This window comes from Oreochromis niloticus, linkage group LG15 (assembly GCF_001858045.2).
Source record: "Oreochromis niloticus isolate F11D_XX linkage group LG15, O_niloticus_UMD_NMBU, whole genome shotgun sequence".
Lineage (NCBI taxonomy): Eukaryota > Metazoa > Chordata > Actinopteri > Cichliformes > Cichlidae > Oreochromis > Oreochromis niloticus.
Window position 1 is genome coordinate 37616011 of NC_031980.2, and position 19361 is coordinate 37635371.

A 19361-nucleotide genomic window follows, 5' to 3' on the forward strand; every position below is an offset into this window, starting at 1 on the left:
TGCCAGGGAGAAGATGTACAGCGTGTCTGGCTTTAGACCATCGACTGCATACGAGCCTGCTGCATCGAAAGTGACGCGGTGCTGTGAAGAGATCATGAGGGCAAGAATGAAGCCAGGGCCTGATTGGTCTCAACATAGTGGAGTCTGAAGACACAGCCTGGAACTTCTCGCGGAGGCTGAACAGCCTACCTGCCAAGCTCCTTGAAACATTCACGAGCTGGTGCAGTAAAGAGAAGTGCAGCTCTTTTCAGCATGCTTGCCTTGTACAGTGGCCAAGCAAAGCTGTCACCTCTCCACACTCCCCCACTGCTCTGCTCTTGCACTAATGTTTCAGCCCTGAGCACGCTTCAGTTTGTCTCAGCATCTCCTCTCTCTGTGGCAGTGTCTTCACACACACACTTTTGAAAAACAATATTGCACGAACAATAAGGTTTATGATTCTTTGCAATATGTAATCAAATTATTGTAACTTTGTATTCCTGCCATATGAGAGACTGGTTTCTCCTGTGACTTACAGATTTCTCAGTTACTTAATGCAGAGATTTTAGGCAACAGGCAGCTGTTCTTGGAGTTTGGTGGTTGGCATATTTTTCTTCCCGAGATAAACGCTGGTGTTGTTTAGGGCTCGTAATATGGACCTGTGTGATTGAAGCCTGTGTCTGTGGGAAACACCCACAACTACTGAAAAACTTGTCAATGACATCATATTAGGGAAATCATTGGAGTGACTTTTTTTTCTTTTTTCTTGTTTTTGTAGTGAAGGAGGTGCATCACACCACACGCGCAGTCAGAAAATCAGAAACTGCAATGATTTTTTTTTTCAGTGTAGTTCTTGATGCACAAAAGCCATCAGCTCATCCAAATCACTTCATGTTTCTCTTTTTCTGTTTTTGCAATACATCCAAATTACAGCAAAACACCTCCAACTCCAGTAGCTTCAAAAAATATGGAGACTGTGGCATAAAATCACCAAGACCTCCTCGTGGATAAATCACAGCAAGAAGTGTTCGTGATGTGATGACATTTATCAAACCTGAATAAAGTGCAGACACTTTGAACTTACTAAAAAGACATTAATGCAAATAACACAGCCTGAAGCACAGCATAACTCATAGCCAATAAAGATTTTACAAGCAACATCTCAGTGGAAAGAAAAGATTTTTAAGGCGGTATTTACCTTGTCTGTGGGATTGTTGGCTTCCCAGTACACCAGTTCAAAGCTAATGATGGGTTCCTGGACAGGCCAAAGCCATGACAGCATGATGCGTGAGTCTAGCTCAGCCTCACCGTCAAAGTCAGACGGCTGAGCTGGAACTGCAGGAGGAAACAAAGAGATGTGTGAAGATGGAAACACAAAGTGTAAGAAAGTAGAGGAGTGAAGTGAACGGCTGGGCGAGGACTTGCCCCCTGCTAGGAAAATCCACATTTGTTGTTTTGAACAGATGGGTAGGTAACATCCTGTTGGAACATCTGTTCACATCATGTGTGAATAGATGTTCAGACAACTCAGATTTTACATGAAATTATTTCCAGACAGGCACAGAAATTTCTGCAATACTTTTATACATGTACAAAAACTCCTCGGTACATTTCCGGGTGAAATTATGCCAACAAAGTCTATAAAACTCTGAAAACCAACACCTGACATGCCCCAGTAAATTCTCAGAAGTTAGAGCTATATGTATGCATAGAGGTTTAATAAGCATTTTCTGAGCCCTGTAACAGAGTCAAAGAAGTTAAAAAAAAGTCAAAAAAGTATCTTTTAGTGGTTAATATAAAGCCACATAACAAATACAGCGATTTATAAAGATTTTATACAAACTGCAGTGAAAAAAGTATTTAGGTTGAAATATTTTGTATCAACCTGTGAGAGTCCTGAACTCTGTTCAACAACTTTGAGTGGTTTCGTCCTGTCAAGCATAGCTCACTGTAAAAGATGCCGTCTCTGACTGAAACACCAGCCTGTCCTTGAACATTAGCCACGTGTAGCCTCAGCAAAGAAAATGATGTGAGCCACATTAATGAATTCCACGCAGTTCTGCTGGTAGCAGTGAGGTTTATACCCATATTTACCACAAGCTCCTGTGTAGGGCTGGGCTGGTTTTAGCCTGCTGTTAGTGTGGGCTTGTAAAGGTTTGAGGCCTGATGATGGCAACTCTTTACTCTAAAATAAATATAATGCAAATGTGATTTTGTTATTTTTTTTAATCCTGAAAATCACAAGAGATCCAGTAGATCCAAGATTACCTCAAAGCCAGACTTTCTCTATTTTTACTAGTTATAAGAAAAAGAGTGCACAACTGTATATCTCATTCATTCATAATTAGTATCACACTGTGATGCTGGAGTCCAAAATGACACCAGCATTTCAATCCAACTGTTTTCAGAATAAAACTTCTTAACTTGGAAGAAACAGCTACCTCCCACCAAAGATTAAAAACCAAAGCTGACAGCAGTATAAACCAGGACTCTCTGCACAGACACGTGCAGCCTAACTTAGCTGGTCTTTAATCTTCTAGCTCTCTACTACAAAGTCACTGTGACACTGGACTGTGCCGACGTGGAAACGGCACAGCTAATACAGTAGCTCAGTCCATTCACTGCTAATGAGCGAGTGGGTGGCAAGTGCACTGCCTCTGGCTCCCTCTGTCCAGGGTAAAATATTCCAAGTACCACAAATGGATCTGAAGCGGAGCATTTCCTGCTGTGTGCTACATGTGAGGAAGGAAAACTTTGGAGAATATCCCAACCTGATTTTCAAAAATTAAAAGAAAAGCTTGCTGAAGTTCATGAGTGAAAATGGGTTTGATTTTTTTTCTATATGCATCTCAATCACGAGATGCTTCATGAACTGGCACAGCCGTCAAAACTTGAACAAGACCTGAAATATAATTTTACCAAACAGCATATTATGGAACACCAATGTTGTTTATGACCAAGTGGTGATTATTCATGTAAAGAAGTGTTTAAAAGGACGGAAATGCTCGAGCTGTAACTTGAAATGCTTATGCCTGCAACAACAGGCACCGTTTGCTAACACGTGCACACAGTAAATGATCTGAATAACTCTTTCACCTCACCAATAATCTGAGCCAGTGGCACGCTGCTTATAATACATTGCTTTGCAGTGATGTAGCGAGCATGTTCTCACCTCCCTGCCTGGTTTTGATCTGTAGCGTGTCAGAGGGAGGCCCATCTCCCACTGAGGTGAAGCCCAGCACCCTCAGGCTGTAGGTGATATCTGTCGTCAGGCCCGAGATGGTGGTGAAATGGCTGTCATCTGTGTTGTGCTTCTGCCAGGCGCTGAGCGGGGCATCATGATCTGAGCTGTAGTAGACCCGATAGCCCCGGATTTGGCCATTGGGCTCTTCGGGAGGTTCCCACTGGACCAGCATGGTGCTGGAGCTCAGCATGCGTGCCTGGACATGAAGAGGTGGTGATGAGGGTGCTTGCTCACTTGTACGGGTGTCCACGATGCTGCTAGGAGGACCCCGGCCAACGTTGTTCACAGCCATGACACGAAACTCGTATTCAGAGAAGGGGCTGAGGCCACCAATGCTGTAGCGGGTTGTGGCGACACCATCTACTTCCTGGAAACCGTTCTCAGACAATTTGGCACGATACTGAATAACATAGTAGGACACAGGTTCTGGGTTGCCGGAGTCCCACGTCAGGGTGACACTGGTGGCTGTGGTTTCTGTCACAGTGAGGGAAGTGGGCATCTTGGGAAGAGCTGTTGGAAAGCAGAGACAGACAGAGTCAGAAAAACTTTCTCTACATTCTCCGTCTACATTATTCTTCCTCTCCGTCAGGAAAGTCACCCGCCGATGCTGGGTACACAGAGCTGTTCAACATTGCCAATCTAACACTTCATTATTATTCAGCTTGTTTCCGTCCTTTCCTGATCTGCACCGGGCCAGCATTATGTTGCCAAGCAGATGGGTGCATGTCCTCCTATGTAAATCCGTCTATAGTCATCCAAACCTGAGCTGGAGATCATCAGAAGTGCATCTACTTAATGCAGCCACACAGCAGAGCCTGAATTTTAATAAGATATAAGATAAGTTGCATTTTCACATAGAAGAGAGGAAAGAAATCCTGCACACCTATCACTGCTTTGTAGACTAAATTTATATTTGTGTGTAAAACCATCATGACTGTTAAAACATGTGGACGGGCATGTTTATTAGCTGTATTCATACATAGTGCTTGTGTCCGGTCAGGTGAGATGTGGCAACTGCAGTGGGTCATTTTTTTTACAGCAGCAGTCAGTTCATCCACATATGTAGACACAGTAGCTGGAACTTTAGCTGCTCCTCAGTTCTGCTTTTTCTCCTGCAGCTTTTTTCGTTTTAAGCACCTCCCTGCAGATGAGTCGATGCTAAAGTGAGGCTTCACTCAGGATTTGAACCACACTTTCCTTGTGGAATTTTTGCTCTTCTCCTAAAACTTTGTACTTTTCCACACTTTATAAAATATACTATACCTGCAGACACAGGCCAGAGTTTATGCTTCTAAAACCACTTGAATTACAATATTTCCTAGTCCTAAAATACTTAAGTTATTATCTTCATTCTGTCACAGATTTGCACCAAGCAAAGCATCTTCCAAAGTAGTGACAGCCAATTCAGTTCAATAAATCTACTCAACCATCTAACAATGGTCAAATAGAAAATGGTAAAAGATCAGAGCCAAGAAATAATGAAGCTATCGTATCAAAGACTTTATTAATTAATTATTAATTGCTTGCTTTGTTGTGGTCAGTCACTCAGTCAGCTCATTCTGTATCAAATGAAATGTTATACTGAATATGAAGTTTGAGAAAGAGAAATAAAAACAGCTTGGATTAGAAACACATGGTGGCAGTTGGGACTTTGAGCTAATCTGTGAGCTGGTCCACAGCAGAGCAGCGGGGTGTGCAGAAAAGCTCACGGGTTGCCTTTTGGGATGAAACCAGTGCAACCACAGGCTTTTAGCTCTGCTGCTCCAGTCCTGACATCTGCCTCATTTTCATGCAATGCAGCCAAGCTCTTCTTCTTCTTTACAAACGTGTGAACCCCAGCAGGCTGGGATAGAATGAAGCCGTTGCTCCTCATGTAGTTCCCATCAATCTGTTGCCACAATATCTGCTATAGTTCCCTCTGAAAAATAAGCTCTAAGAGCTTTAGTTTATGAAAATCAAATAAAAGTAAAAGCACAGCTTTTTAAAACTGAGATCTGCTGATGAGATCTGTCTGTCACCTCTGACTGCTATCTGGAGACATTTTCCTAACGTCTGTTTCCACTGTATGACTTCAGTGTGTCATGTGGACAGAAAGGCTGCTGCTCTCATTTATTATTTTTAAAACAAATACTGTTTTAATGCAGAAAGTTGTTTCTACTGTGATGTGTACAAAAAACCCTCCTGTGCACTTTTCTCATGCTACTGTTTGTATATTTTCACCAACACTGCAAATTCACAGCTTTCACCTGGTATCAAAAGGAAAACCAAACTAGGAGAGACGGGCTTTGGGCCCCTTGAGCCACTGTTACAAGAACACAGCTACGGAGGAAGTGGCAAATTTTACTGACACAACTGATCAAAACAAAAACCAATGAAAGCCAGTTTATTATTTTTTAAAGAAAAGTCCTATCAGAGCAACAGAGTTATGACTGTGACTTTAGTATTTATGTAAAGACACTAGAGTCTTAAATTGGACTTTCAACCAGGGCACTGAGGTTTATATAACATGTGGAAGCATTGGTTTTATATTAGTTTCTATTTATTAGTTTCTATTTGGCTAGAATTGGAAAGGGAACCCATTTTTTTTTTTTAAAAAAGGTAGGATCAGGAAAGAGTAATGATTTAGTTTAAATGCTAAAATTATTATTATCTAACTGTTGTGCATATTAAAGAGCTCTTTGGCACATAGCCCTGAAATCAAACTTCTCCCACACACAACCAGCTGCTGCTTCATATTCTTGTTCATCAAACTGTATATAAAATAGGACTGGGATCTGAAAAGTGAAGCTAAAGCAACAGGGACTGAAACCTGTTTTATTTTATTAGCAGGGTGCATCTCCTCTGCCAAAACAAGCCAAACTGTACGTCTCTATGAGAAAATGATTCCACTGTATACCTGATTTATCATCTCAGCAAACACTCTGCAGATGAGTTTATGTCCCAACTGTTAGTCTAAGATATTTATTTATTTATTTATTTATTGAAAAAAATGTGTGTGTGTGTGTGTGTGTGTGTGTGTGTGTGTGTGTGTGTGTGTGTCAGTCAGATCTCTCCTTTACTAGTTATATCTGGCATGGCCACATCCAAAATGATCAACCAGAAGCTTCCAAATACATTTAGAACTCATTCAGACATGTACACCTGGTAGGGATGAGCTAGTGAAGTTCAAACAGAGCATCAGAAAGGGGAAGAAAAGTGCTTTAAATGACTTTGAGCGTTGCTTGTGTCAGATGGGCTGGTTTGCATTTTTCAGAAATTGCTGATCTTCAAGGATTTTCCCACACAGCCACCTCTAGACCAAGAACACGGTCCGAACAAGAGAAGGTATCCAGTGAGCAGCACTCTGATCTCTGGGCAACAATGCTTTGTTGATGCCAGAGATCAGAGGAGAGTGGACAGACTGCTTCAAGCTGACAGAAAGGCAACAGCAACTCAAATAACCACTTGTTATACCGTATGCAGAAAACCATCTCTGAACGCAAAACACAGACCATGAAGCAGATACAGCAGCAGAGAACTGCACTGTGTGCCCAACACAGTAGTTTCATTTTGCCTAAAACTAACCAAAATGAAAGTAAAAAAAATACTGATGGACACAAATGATACCCCTCAGCCTCCTCGTAGATACACCTCTGGTATTACTGTATTATTGCTGCTTCGTTCTTGAGTTATCGCATTCAGATGATTTTCAGAAAGCTGACTTCTGACCTTGAGGTTGAAGTCACCAAGATTCAAAAATTCATCTCAGATTTTAGTTTTTGCATTAACTAGATTTTCAGAAAAGTTGACCTCTGACTTCTGACCTTGAGATCAAGGTTAAAGAATTTGAACTCATGTGGATTTTTAGTAGATTTTTGGTATCAATTTCAAACACCTAGTTTTTCATAAAACTTCAAGGTCACAGATTCAAACTTGTCCAGTATTTCTAAGATACACCTATAGTATCAAGTTGAAAGTTCACACACTTGGGTATCCACGCTGCCTGCTCACAGCTGCCCACTCAGGGTGGTGACGATAATAACAGTGTTTTATTGCTGAGGGATAAAAACCCACAATGAATCAGTTAGTGGAAGAAAAGGAAAAGCAAATACAAAACACAAAGGTCCAAAAGCAAACCACAGTTTCCTGGATGATAAAGCTATGACTTTCATCCTAACATAGACTTTCTAAGTACACATTGTCTACTGACGGCCAAGGTAGCGATATCCGTGACCCTCAAAAGTTTTGTCACTTCTGATTGGATTACAAACATTTCACAAACTTCATGACTGGAGCTCAGTTATCTTATGCAAGACATTTAATGTGAAATTTATACTTGAGCAGTGTAGAGAACAATGAGCCTACTGTAACTAAATATGACAACATCTACTATTATAAAGTTTATTATAAACTGTAGAAAATATCTAAACTAAAACTGGTTCTACCAAAAAAGTGCGATAACTAAAGATTACAGCTGCAGAGCTACAACCGAGGTCATATTTTCTCAATATAACAAAGATACATGTTACTAGGAACACACTTTCTGCTACTGTTGCTTTTTCTTCAGCTGATCGTCCTTTTAATGAAAATGAAAGCTTTCTATGTGTTAGTCCACTCACACTGCTGCTCTGAGGGTTTTCAGCACAGTGCTGTTCATCTATGTTTGCTCCTTTCAGTCAGACATCATCAATACATCCAAAATCTAAAGTAACACAAATCCTGATTTAAGAAGCATTTTGTTGCTCAAACTTTTTAATACAGCATAAATGTATCTTTATTTTTTTATTACATTACCACCTTGACTATATGGACACTGTAATTGAAAAATGGCACTTGACTTTATGTTATGTTAATATATTCTGCTTTTTGCTGAGGCTATTACACACAGGATTGGGGATTTGCTTTGTTAATGAACACTAAATGACATGCAGGTTTTGCACTGCAGCGTCTTTCCAAGCTGTCCAAACATGTTCAAATATTGATATTAATGGGCGTTCTGTCAGAGAGTGCAAGTAAGAAAGCTTTATGCACACTTTATTTGACCTCACTGTCGCTGTCTCAGTGGGGCTGGGCAAAGCCATCCCTATCAAAGGTTCAGTATAGTCCAAAGCCAAATTCATTGATCTGATCTGTTTGTTCTTCCATACGCTGCTGCACAGATACGCATTACCAGGGCACAGCGATATGCTACGAAGACAACAATTCTCTCTTAAATAGTGACAACATCTCCATTTGGAGTTGGCTGTTAGCCAGGGGAACATGCATCATATTTTCTACTCCCCTTTGTTTGCTTGATCTTGCTGGTTAAGAAAAAGATCAGTGTTTGGTTTAAAAGACGCTCAGCACCAGCCCTGCAGGCAGAGAAACTATGCTTAACCACTGACGTTTTTGGTCCTTTAAAGGCTCCATATGCGACAAGTTAGGAATGAGTCGTCAGAACGTTGTGTGCCACAGCAGAGACACTAAAAGACATCATGTGAGATACAAAAAGCTTTGCCAAAATGAACACAAAAACAAGATCAACAAGATCTGAAATCTTGTACATGTATTCCATGTTTAACGATGACTGATGACATTTGCGCACCTCCTTCATGTGTGATCACATCAGCAAGTTAAATGGGGCCTAAAGTATTCGCTGTGAAAACATCTAAGAGGCTGTTGGATGATGACCAGGAGCTTCATGAAGCCAGTGCAGCTTACGACTGGCAGAACTGCATTTTGACTTAAGAAAACTTCAGTACTAAATCTGAGAGTTACACAATCTGACCAATTTTTTTGACTTGAAAAGTCTCCACTGATCATATCAGACCCCATCCCACCCCCACAAAGGTGAGTGTTTCTTACCTTTGACTGTGATCTGAGCTGTAGTCTCGATCATGCCCAGGGAGGATATGGCCACACAGGTGTAATTGGCAGACTGGCGGATGTTGGTGAGCTCCAGTACATTGCGGCCAATGGGCATCTCATCCTCCCGGGTCAGCTCCACTTCACCACTTATCCACTTGACGTAAGGCATGGGAGCGCCGACTGCAACGCAGGTCAGGTTGACGCTGCCTCCGGGCATCACCTCATGATTGGTGGGGGGGATGGAGAAACGGGGCGGCACACGGCGAACTGCGGGAGTACAGAGGAGCAGAGTGAGAGGAGACAAAGGAGACGGGTGGGGTGGAGAGACCACTGGACTGATTCAGTGTTTGACTGGGTTGGCTTTTACTGTGCACCACAGAGTGTAAACTGGTCAGGGTTAATGAGCCTGGTGGAGTTTTACAGTTTGTGTCTGTTTTAGGCTATTACAACGTTGAGTCATCTTAAAGCCAATTTCTGATCAGGAATTTCCCTCCTGGGGCATAAACAACCAGCGGCGCATGAGACTATCAGTCATTTTATCAACATGTTGTTTTATAATAATTAATACATTATTAAAATGGCTAGCTACAATTCTGAATAAAACACTGGACACTATTAAAAGTATGGCTGAGATAATTTATTAAATTAAGAAATTGCTTACTGAACATAATGGGCACATAAAGGAAATAACTAGCAAATGTTTTTAAATAAAACAACATATTGTAAGGTCTTATTGCCGGTGTCACTAATATGCAATGTCACATACTGACAATAATGTGCAAAATCCATAAATACTATAATAATGTTAGATGAATCATTTTGGCAAAACTTTTGTATTTAACCTTTTGTGCCAATAAAGGCCACTTCATTTAAAAACCAATGATTAGAAGTGAGCTATTCATGGTAAATACCAACGGAAACAAAAGTGGTGTGCAGATCGATATTGACATTTTGATTCCTCTGATCGCAGTTATTTATGTTCTAGGATCGATTCTCATATCAAAATATCCATATTTTAGTCATTTGGGGTCAATTTGTAGTTTATCATTAACAGGAACACAGTGGAAAGAAACTATATCATTCGGATCGTCTAAACTGGAAGGAACTACTTCCTCTTCCGCCTTTCACAGTCATATGCGAGATACGGCTGTATAAATGTGTCGCAGCCGTTTGGCGTGTGCAACAATGGCTGAGCGTAAACAGAGTCATGTGTGGACAGACAGTGAGGTGTTGTGGGAACACCACTGACCTCGTCAAACACCTGAGAGCAAATCCTATCACAGAATATGACGAGCTTATGTTGAGGCGAACTGAAGAGGAGGAGAGGACAGGGACAGGTGCTGGCAGAGTCCTTTAGTGCTGCAGGCAACGTGTTCAAATAGCACAACTTCAGGTTTTTTATGTCTATATGATAATTCTGCATTATTAAGCAATAAGAACCTGTAATGTCCTGTAATCATTATGAAGCTATAATTTCAAATACAATAAAGTATCGGTATCGTCGATACCACCCTGAATTTTACTTGGTATCAGATCGGAAAGGAAATCAGTGATATCCACATCACTAGAAAACAACACTGATGAAGGTTTGTGAACCTAAAGCTGGGACTGCGTGTGATGGCTCCTCTGCCTCACTTGGAGAGGTTTTCATTTGCCAGAAATATCTGACTGAATTATTACACTGCTGTGTCATATGCATAAATGTGTGCTTTGGAGATCCATCTATTGATTATACTGAGTAGCAGATATTGCATAATCTCCAGCAGTGGAAGCTACAAACACAGCTTTACTGGGTTTAATGTTCAAGAAATTCAGTTTGAGGCTTTTCCTTTATTTGCTGTGTGAGTGGGAGAAGGAAGGTTAACACGGGGGTGACGTATCAGACATGAGAGAGTTGGCAGCCCTGCTAACAGTAACCACAACATTTCTCCAAAATATAATGGTTGAAATCTGTGACTGTGGTTAAGTGGTGCAGTTGCTAAAACCAGTAGGCAAATGGTTTAATATGTACGCCAATAGGTATGGATGGCTGATCCAGTTTAAAACAAATATACAGATTTAAACTGAGAGGTGTTGTTAAAGTAAGGATGTCCTTGTGTCCGGTGTGCTAGGGGGTATGTCAGATGAAAAAATATTGGGAATCACTGCCGTAGGGTGCCATGTTCACCTAGAAACTGGGTAAAATGAGAAGCTGTGTCTAAAGCATGTAACTGGATTTCTCTGGAAAATCTGGGGTTTCCTGCTGGGCTGCAGGGATTAAATTGCACCTGGAGTCTAATGCACGGCAAGGCAGTAGAGTTTCCATCGTATCATGATGCTAAGGCACAAAGTGTGCTGGAGCGAACGTCGGATAAAGATTCTCCTCCAATGTTAGCTCTCATCCCTGGAAATCTCCCCAAAGTGTTTGGATCTGCTTCCTCATTACACAATGTCTGAATTAGTGCAACAGTCCTGTGTGCACATCAAATCAAATGCAGACAGCTCTGTTGCATAAAAGAAGTCCTTGCTCTTGACTTAGTCGGGTACACAGTCACGAAAATCTGACTCACAAAGTGTAATTTAAGCCCTGAGCCAGAGTGTTGGTGTGAGAAGCTTACAGTGTGGATCAGAGGCTTTTCTGGGGTTTCATTGTGGTTTACCTAAAGAAGGGGAAGAGCAGGGTTACACATTCTACCCCTCACTGTAAAAAAATCTGATGTAACAGGAGAAGCGGTGAAGTTGAAAACTCAGAGTTTTCTCAGTTTGCACATAGTGTTTGGCTGATCAATGACTGACAGCATCCAGAGTGCTGGAGAGCATGCGTGGGCTAAATGTTACTGTGGTAGAAGAGATAATGCAGCATTCTGGGTGCTGCTCATACAAGAACAGCATTGTTTGCTGACATTGTGAAGCTGGAGGCTCAGAAATGCAGATGGCTGGCATTAAGACGGATTCCCAAGGAGGAAACTAATGTGGAGGAGGAAGAAGAGAGGAGACAGGGCAAGCAAAAAGAGGAGGAAGAGTAGGTGGAGGAATCAGGGGCTGCGGGGTCAGTTAGGTCAAATCTCTTGGGAGATCTTTTTTACTGTTGCTAATCACGTATTTTATTTTGGAGGACAAACACGCCGAGGATTTGATTGAAGGTACAAAAAGGTCAAATGAGATTAAAAATATTTTTAGGTTGGAACTGCTATTGATCACTGACAATAACTCAGCACCAGTAACTCTAGATTACAAAGATCAGCTTTAAAAAGATGGACATTTTATAACCAATCTCAATGTTATGACATATTTTTTGCGCTTGTGTTTAATCTACAGAAATGGACTTTTTAGAGTTCGGGGTGAATTTACCCTAAAATACTGAAGGAAGCTGCATCTCTCCTGCCAGGCTTTTACAGCATATGTGACAATTTTGTAATGGAGGTAGTAAATTTTCAATAAGTGCACAGGAAAAGTCAGGCCTTGATTTCCCAACTGACCTTCCAACACACACACACACACACACTTCACACAGGTGGCGTGCTGCTAATGCGGCCATGTGGGAAGTGTTTCCTGCCAACTTTGTTTATCGCGCTAAATGATTTAAAATCAAGACTGACTGAGATAACATCAGATAAACTTTTAATTTTACTCATAACTGAGTGAAAGAAATACGAGGCCGAAACCTGTAAAATTTGATTGCCAACTGTGATCTGTGTGTGTGTGTGTGTGTGTGTGTGTGTGTGTGTGTGTGTGAGTAAAATCAAAACACTACAGCCAGTAGCACAGTAGCGATCACAGTGACAGACACCATATCACTGTCATTACCTGTTTCAACTCTTACCAAGACAAAGTGGGGTAGAGCACTACAACAGGGCATATCAGCTGCAGCTGGCCAGCATTCACCAGTACTGAACTCTGTTGCTATTCTGTATATTGGGTGTTTGACATTACTGACTGTTGCAAACATTTCAGTTTTACATGACATGAATGTGATGTGGTGTACAACATTAGAACATGTAACAACACCGCAGGCATCGTGGGAGGTTATTATATTGTTGTTATCTTTTTATCCTTTCACAGGTGTTCAGAAGATTGCAGGTGCTGCATTACATACTGTTAAGTCCTCAGTGAACCCACCCAAATCCTTAATATCGTACAACACGGTGCTTTAATTTGCAAGTAAAGCTCCGATCAAAATACTGCAATTATTTTATATTTTGACATATATACCTGCAGCTGACATGACATGAAGTTTTTTATTTCTTAGTTTAGTTTCTTAGTTTTGTAAAGTCCTACACAAGTCATCATGCCCTTTCAACCAATGCATTATTATTTTTGGTTCTATTACTAGTTTAACAGGAAACAAACAAACAAACAAAAACACTAGCATGCTTCTGTCATCTGTCCAACTAATGGGACTGGGATACAGAGAAACTCACTGTCAAATATTGCATTTACTCTCCTGCCATGTTTATGATGTATGAGTTACACTTTATTTATGGCAGATTTGGGAAATTCTTTAGAGATATACGAGACAGAAATGTCAATATAAATCTTTTAGCATAGCAGCCCAATAGGTTTTGAGAATCAGTCCATAAATATTCAAAAACCTTACCTCATTTAACTCTGGCCGATCAAGGTTATGTTTTGAACACTTCCAGATGGTTTGCAGGGTCGCTGCTATTTTTAGATCGCTCCCTGGAAATCTGTTTCTTACCACTTGCACTTTCCGATTTTATGATCAACCTCAAACTTGTTGAAATCACACATTAACTTCTGCCTCAGACTAACTCACAGCTTTTGTGAAGTGGTGGCAACTTAGCTCACTGGTTTAGCCTCACGGCTGAAATTCAGCGACCAGGCGTGAGTTCGAACTGCTCTCTCCCTCGTTCCTGTCTGCTCTTCACGGCCGAACCGTCGAATAAAAGCAAAAAGTCCAAAAAATAAATCTTCAAAAAAACAAAACAAAAACCACTTCATGAAGGATCTTTGTTGGTAATAAAGAAGACCAAAAAACAGAAATGACAAGTTTGGGGAATTCACATGTCGACTCACTAGATTTGTAAACTTTGTAAGAGGAAGAGGCACCAGTATAAAGAGACTTCCACTGAGAGTCATACAAACAGAAGCTGCACTGGAAGCTGGGTATGCAAGCTTATGTATGTGAGATTATTCTGAGCAGGAGACTGGCCAGATTTATATTTTTTATTTTGTTTTGTTTGTGCCAATTCCCAGAACTTTTTGCTACTGTTTGTATTTTTCCTTCATGTTCGTTCGCTCCTCCTGTGGTGTTCCTCAGGCACATCCAGCCCAGGCAGGATGTATGATTCCTCCCGGCTTTCTTCTAGCTGTACGTGCCTGGAATAACTCGATAGTGAGGAGTCTAGCAGGTAGCCTTATCAGATACGCTACCTGACCCACGTCATCTGACCTGTCAGTGTGGAGGAGCAGCACTTCTAAGATCAGCTTCTTCAATAATTCTGAGCTCCACAAGCCAAGAGTGAGCCTGAAACTCATTTCCAAGACTTGTATCCAGAATCTCTCTTTTTTTTTGCTTATGATCAGAAGCCAAGGCTAAAATAAGCTGGACTATATGCTTAAAGATTTATTCAGCTTATTTTTCATGCGACATCCACAAAACTGTTTTTATGTTTTGTTTAGTTTTTGTTTACTCACTGATATTTTTTGTTCATCATTTGTGTCTTAAATAATGGTCAGGTAAAAACATATCCCCAACATAGTGATGTAACACTTACATTAAAATCTATGTTTCATATTTGGTCGACTTTGTTGGGGCTTCTAAAAGCATCATCCTGCAGCACAACGTGGAGGATTTCAGTTTGTGCTAATTAGACCTTTTCATACGTGAATTGCAGCCCTGATGTTTTTGTAGGATTGACCTGACATGTGATGTGACATCAGTGCAGTCTGACTGCGCAGGTCTCAGCTCAGATCTCACAGCTCAGAAAATACTGCAGTGAGCTGGTGTCTTAAACACACTACATGATGCTACACGTTAGAAAACAAGTGTGGGAAATATCCCACAACTGCCTTTAGTCCTGTCAGCAAGGCAGTATCGGCTGCAACAAGCAAATGTTAGTATTTTAGAGTACTCAGATTACTTTTTTATTGTAACAGGGTAACATAATGACTTATCAGTTACCAATTAAAATGTTATGGTTTTAGGGACCTTTTTTTTAAACTGTATTATTATAGTAATTTTATAATATTTTATAATATTAATTGTAATATTAATATTATTAATAGTAGTATTAATAGTAGTAGTAGTATTGATTATTATTATTATTATTATTAAGTGTCTGTCAATTGCCAAAAAGCTCAGACATTTAAAACCCAATTTTCCCTCCCAAAGGCCCATTACACCAGTGCTCCCCAGTCTTTGTTGCGCCACGGACCAGTTTATGTCCGACAATATTTTCACGAACCAGCCTTTAAGGTGTCGCGGATAAATAAAACAAAATAAAACCGGTACCAAAAATTAGAAGATTTATTCGTAGCACACGGGAAAAGACCCAGGGAAATTGAGTTAACAATAAAAACAATACAAAATAACAATAAAAAGCCTGAAAACCATCAATTTCACATCCGAGCCTCAACTCTCGCAGCCCGGTCCCAAACGACTCACAGACCGGTACCGGTCCATGGCCCGGGGGTTGGGGATTACACTGCAGGCTCCAAAACTACAGTCTTGGTTTGTCTAAAATCAGCGTTACAGACAAAAAGGACAGTGTGCTAAACTCTACTGATATACTTTTAACAACTGCAAGCAAAATTAGGTTGTTATCGCTGAACATCAGTAATAACTCACAGCAGTAACCCAGCAGCCCGAGCTAATGTTAATAGTAGATTTGTTAAAGTCAGTGACTGAGCAGGTCCCTGCTCGACCTGCAGGGCTGGGGGACAGCGGGCTTTACTGCCATGATATTGCAGTGGGTAGGCCTTTGGAAAGCAAAGATGGGTTTGATGCTTCTCAGTACTGCAGGGTAACAGGTTAATTATTAATAGCCATAGTTTTGTAATGCAACACGTTACTTTTATCATATTAGTGGGGGTCATACCATGGTCACTGAGGATCGTTTGTCTGTCTCTGGGATCACCATGCAGAAAAATTAATAATGGGACCAAACTCAGGCTCCTTGATGGGACTGTGTGATGGCTACAAGAAATCTAACCATGTAGTGCATTTAATGCCTGCAAGGTACTTCATCAAACTAATTCATTTGCATTTGTCATATGAATGTTTGATTCAAGACATTTAAAACTGACGTGTTTGCGTTCAATACTTAACAAAACTGTGAGACTGGGGCATGCTGGCCAGAACTGTGAAAATCATCATATTCTTCTGTTAGTCAATTAAAAAGTCACCCATGGACATGGAGGATGCTCACACTACGATGACAGTTATCAACTCTGAAGTTAAACATGATGGTGTTACTGCAACATTTAATCTGGATGATGGCCTGATGGTGGATGTAAGTACTGATACTAGAGTGAAACTGAAACCAAACTTAGTAGCCAAGATGACTTTGAACAGTAAGAGATACATGTTAAGACCAACAAGAGTTAAAATGCAGACAGACTCGTGTTTTACTGGCATGCCAGAGAAAAGAGACGAGAGAAAGAAGGGAAAGGGAAGGAGAAGGGAGGAGGGATAACTGAGGCAAACTTCTGAAGCCAAGCCCTAAGAAAGAAAAAGCTACAGCTGTAGAAGAAGCTAAGATGGAGAAGCTACGATGAATGGGGAAGCAAACATCTGTGTGCACTGTGAGGGGTGTGCATGCAGCAGCAGAGGTGTAGAGGCAGCAGCAGCATGCATGCTCATGAAGAAATGAATGGCAGAAAGGACTTTTATACTAACTGGCATCTCTTTAATCTTTAACTGGACCAACAGGAGCTCAGCTTTAAGTTTAATGTTCACTGTATCATTTTTTCTTAATTTCACATTAATAAGCCAAACTTTCCTTCTACTGAACTGCAGGTTACAACACAACATACTGCGAGTCGTTCTGGCTGGTTTTCAACTTTGCAGCCCAAAATCTTTTTCATTAACTGTTACGGGGTGTTTGTTTTATCAGCTCTCTAGAAAATAAAGATACTGGTACAATTAAAATATTTGTAAAAATATTTTTAAAAACTCAATAGGGCATAATAACTATTCATCAATTCCTGTTGTAATTACTAACTGATGTCATTTCTGACAAAATGAGAAAGCAACAAACACCATTAGTGTGAGGAGATGGTCCATATTTGGATACATAGAAATCAAGAAATGTTTGAAACATAACAGCAATGCAGCTGAGAACACAAATGAAGTGTTACACAGATTTATGTGAGGCCTTTTTATCTGTATGGTTTGTGATCAAAGTAAAGAAACAGACTTTGATTACTGCACAATGTTCGTTTTGACTGACAGGTGCAGCTCATCAGTGTCTGCTAGGGCTCACCTCCTCCGTATCGTGTTTGTGGTATTAGTGAACTGGTTATTTATTTCTTTTATTTTTTTGTTAAGAAAATTAGATGACAAATTATCTGGTTTGCTGTGTGGCGCAAATTTTCCACGACTTTGCTTCTATTTTGGTGGTTAAAATTCAAATATTTTATTAGTCTGTTACTTAACACTAATTAGCAGCTCTGTGTCGGTGCGTTGTCCATATACATGCAGGATGATAACCTCTGGCACCAAAAACCCAACACTGGTCATAGGTACATTGCTAAGGCCTCAATATCACAGACCTAGAGTCGTGCTGGTGACCGTCTGATAACAGCCAATTGTGAGGGAAAAATGTGTTGCTGTTGATGACACTGGCTTGTGTGAAACTAGTCACAAGTTTTACCAAAAACCTCCTTCTGGTTGCTCTGGTCTCTAGTAGGAAGCCTTACTTGGCAGTAGCTTGTATGAAAAATACTCGTCTGTAAGACTGGAACTGCGAAAACTGCAACTCAAACTGGAAATGGAGCTTTTTCAGACTTCCACTGCGGCGCACTCTGCTAGCAACCAAAACAATCACAGAGTTTTTTGGTGCAGCCCTCTCTCTGCAGCTGATTTCAGCCTAATAACAGCTGTCCAAAAACCCCTCACCACCATTTTCCCCCTGCGACCAGATGTTGCTGACGTATCCAAAGGATTTCATGGACTTGTTGTATCACGACAGATTCTACACATTTACTGTCGTTGTTCCCGCACAGTCTGCCGGGAGAAACGTAAGTAGCTTTAAAAAAAGATATAATTCACATTTAATAAATTGTGATGATAATTGGGTTTGACTGGATTGAATTTCTCTTTTTAAATGAGAATTCACTACAAAAAAAAACTTTTTCAGAATCAACTCTTAATTGTTCAAGTCTTCTCATCTATTTACTTTTATTGCTTCTTTAATTTCAAATGTGTCACTTCACCTTGGAAAGTAATCTGTCAGGATTAAATTTAAATTCCCTTTTTGAACAATCAAGAATAACACAATTGCTCAAATTAGCTAAATAATGTTATGGAGATTTGAAACTAAGTGCAGTATCGATCGGCACCATTCACTGACCTCAGATATAAAGACAACAAGCTGCACTACAAGGCTGTAAATTCACATATCAGACACAAACACTGGGGCTAGAGCTGCAATTCTCTCCTCTAGTAGTTCACTTCCACTTCAATTTCTGAGCTCCTCCACATTCTGCTATTAATGATCCAGCAGTAAGAGTCTTGGAAAAAGCTGTAAACATGTCTGAGGCTATCTTTTTTTCTCTTGCAGAGTCTAGTTCTGTAGCAGACGAGAGGAGAGAATGGTAAAAGCAGTGTGAGCTCAGAGCCTGCCGCTCAGCGTAATGATGGTCAGGCAGCAGATGAGAGCTGGGATGAGCCATGCCTTTGAATTAGCCACGACAACAAAAACATGATCAGCATGCTGGAGAGGACCTCATGAGACTGATGCAACATTTTGTGAAGTGAGCACAAACTCTGAAATCAGATATGTTATGCAAACACTCTGCTCCATTTTAACCAGGAAAGTTGTGAGGCGTGTGAGAATGGCATATTATAGATGTGTCATTATCGTGTCACTGTCCTGAAAAACAGTTTTGGTTATAAAAAGTGCAAAAATCTTACATGACAGTTAGGCTGTTAAGAAGCTTAGTCAAAGAGTAACCAGGCTAACAACTGATTTGCTGACAGATGCTCTAAGCAATAATATATCCATGAACCTGATTTAAGACAGACTGTTAGGTTACTCAGATAAGATAAGCTTCATTTTTCTTTTTTTTTTCAAGTTTTTGGTCGTAGGAAATCTTTTGTAACTGGAGCTGGTCTGTTTAAATGTAAAGTTAAAGTTCATATTCATCA

At 40.5% G+C, this 19361-nt stretch overlaps 1 protein-coding gene across 24 annotated transcripts in view; it reads right to left on the reverse strand.

The window, feature by feature from the left end:
- Positions 1-19361, reverse strand: part of ptprfa (protein tyrosine phosphatase receptor type Fa) — a 330493-nt gene that overhangs the window by 109734 nt on the left and 201398 nt on the right. For 23 of the 24 annotated variants that reach the window (XM_025899236.1, XM_019345881.2, XM_025899243.1 and 20 more), the window contains 4 exons: positions 9047-9316; positions 3152-3733; positions 1178-1314; positions 1-81 (listed from right to left, as the gene is read on the reverse strand). The exon at positions 1-81 is cut by the window's left edge and continues 64 nt beyond it. In XM_025899236.1, coding sequence (XP_025755021.1) covers positions 1-81; positions 1178-1314; positions 3152-3733; positions 9047-9316 — 1070 coding nt within the window. Of the gene's footprint in view, positions 82-1177; positions 1315-3151; positions 3734-9046; positions 9317-13625; positions 15200-19361 lie in introns of those variants that run through there. The other variant, XM_019345892.2, reaches the window with a different exon arrangement.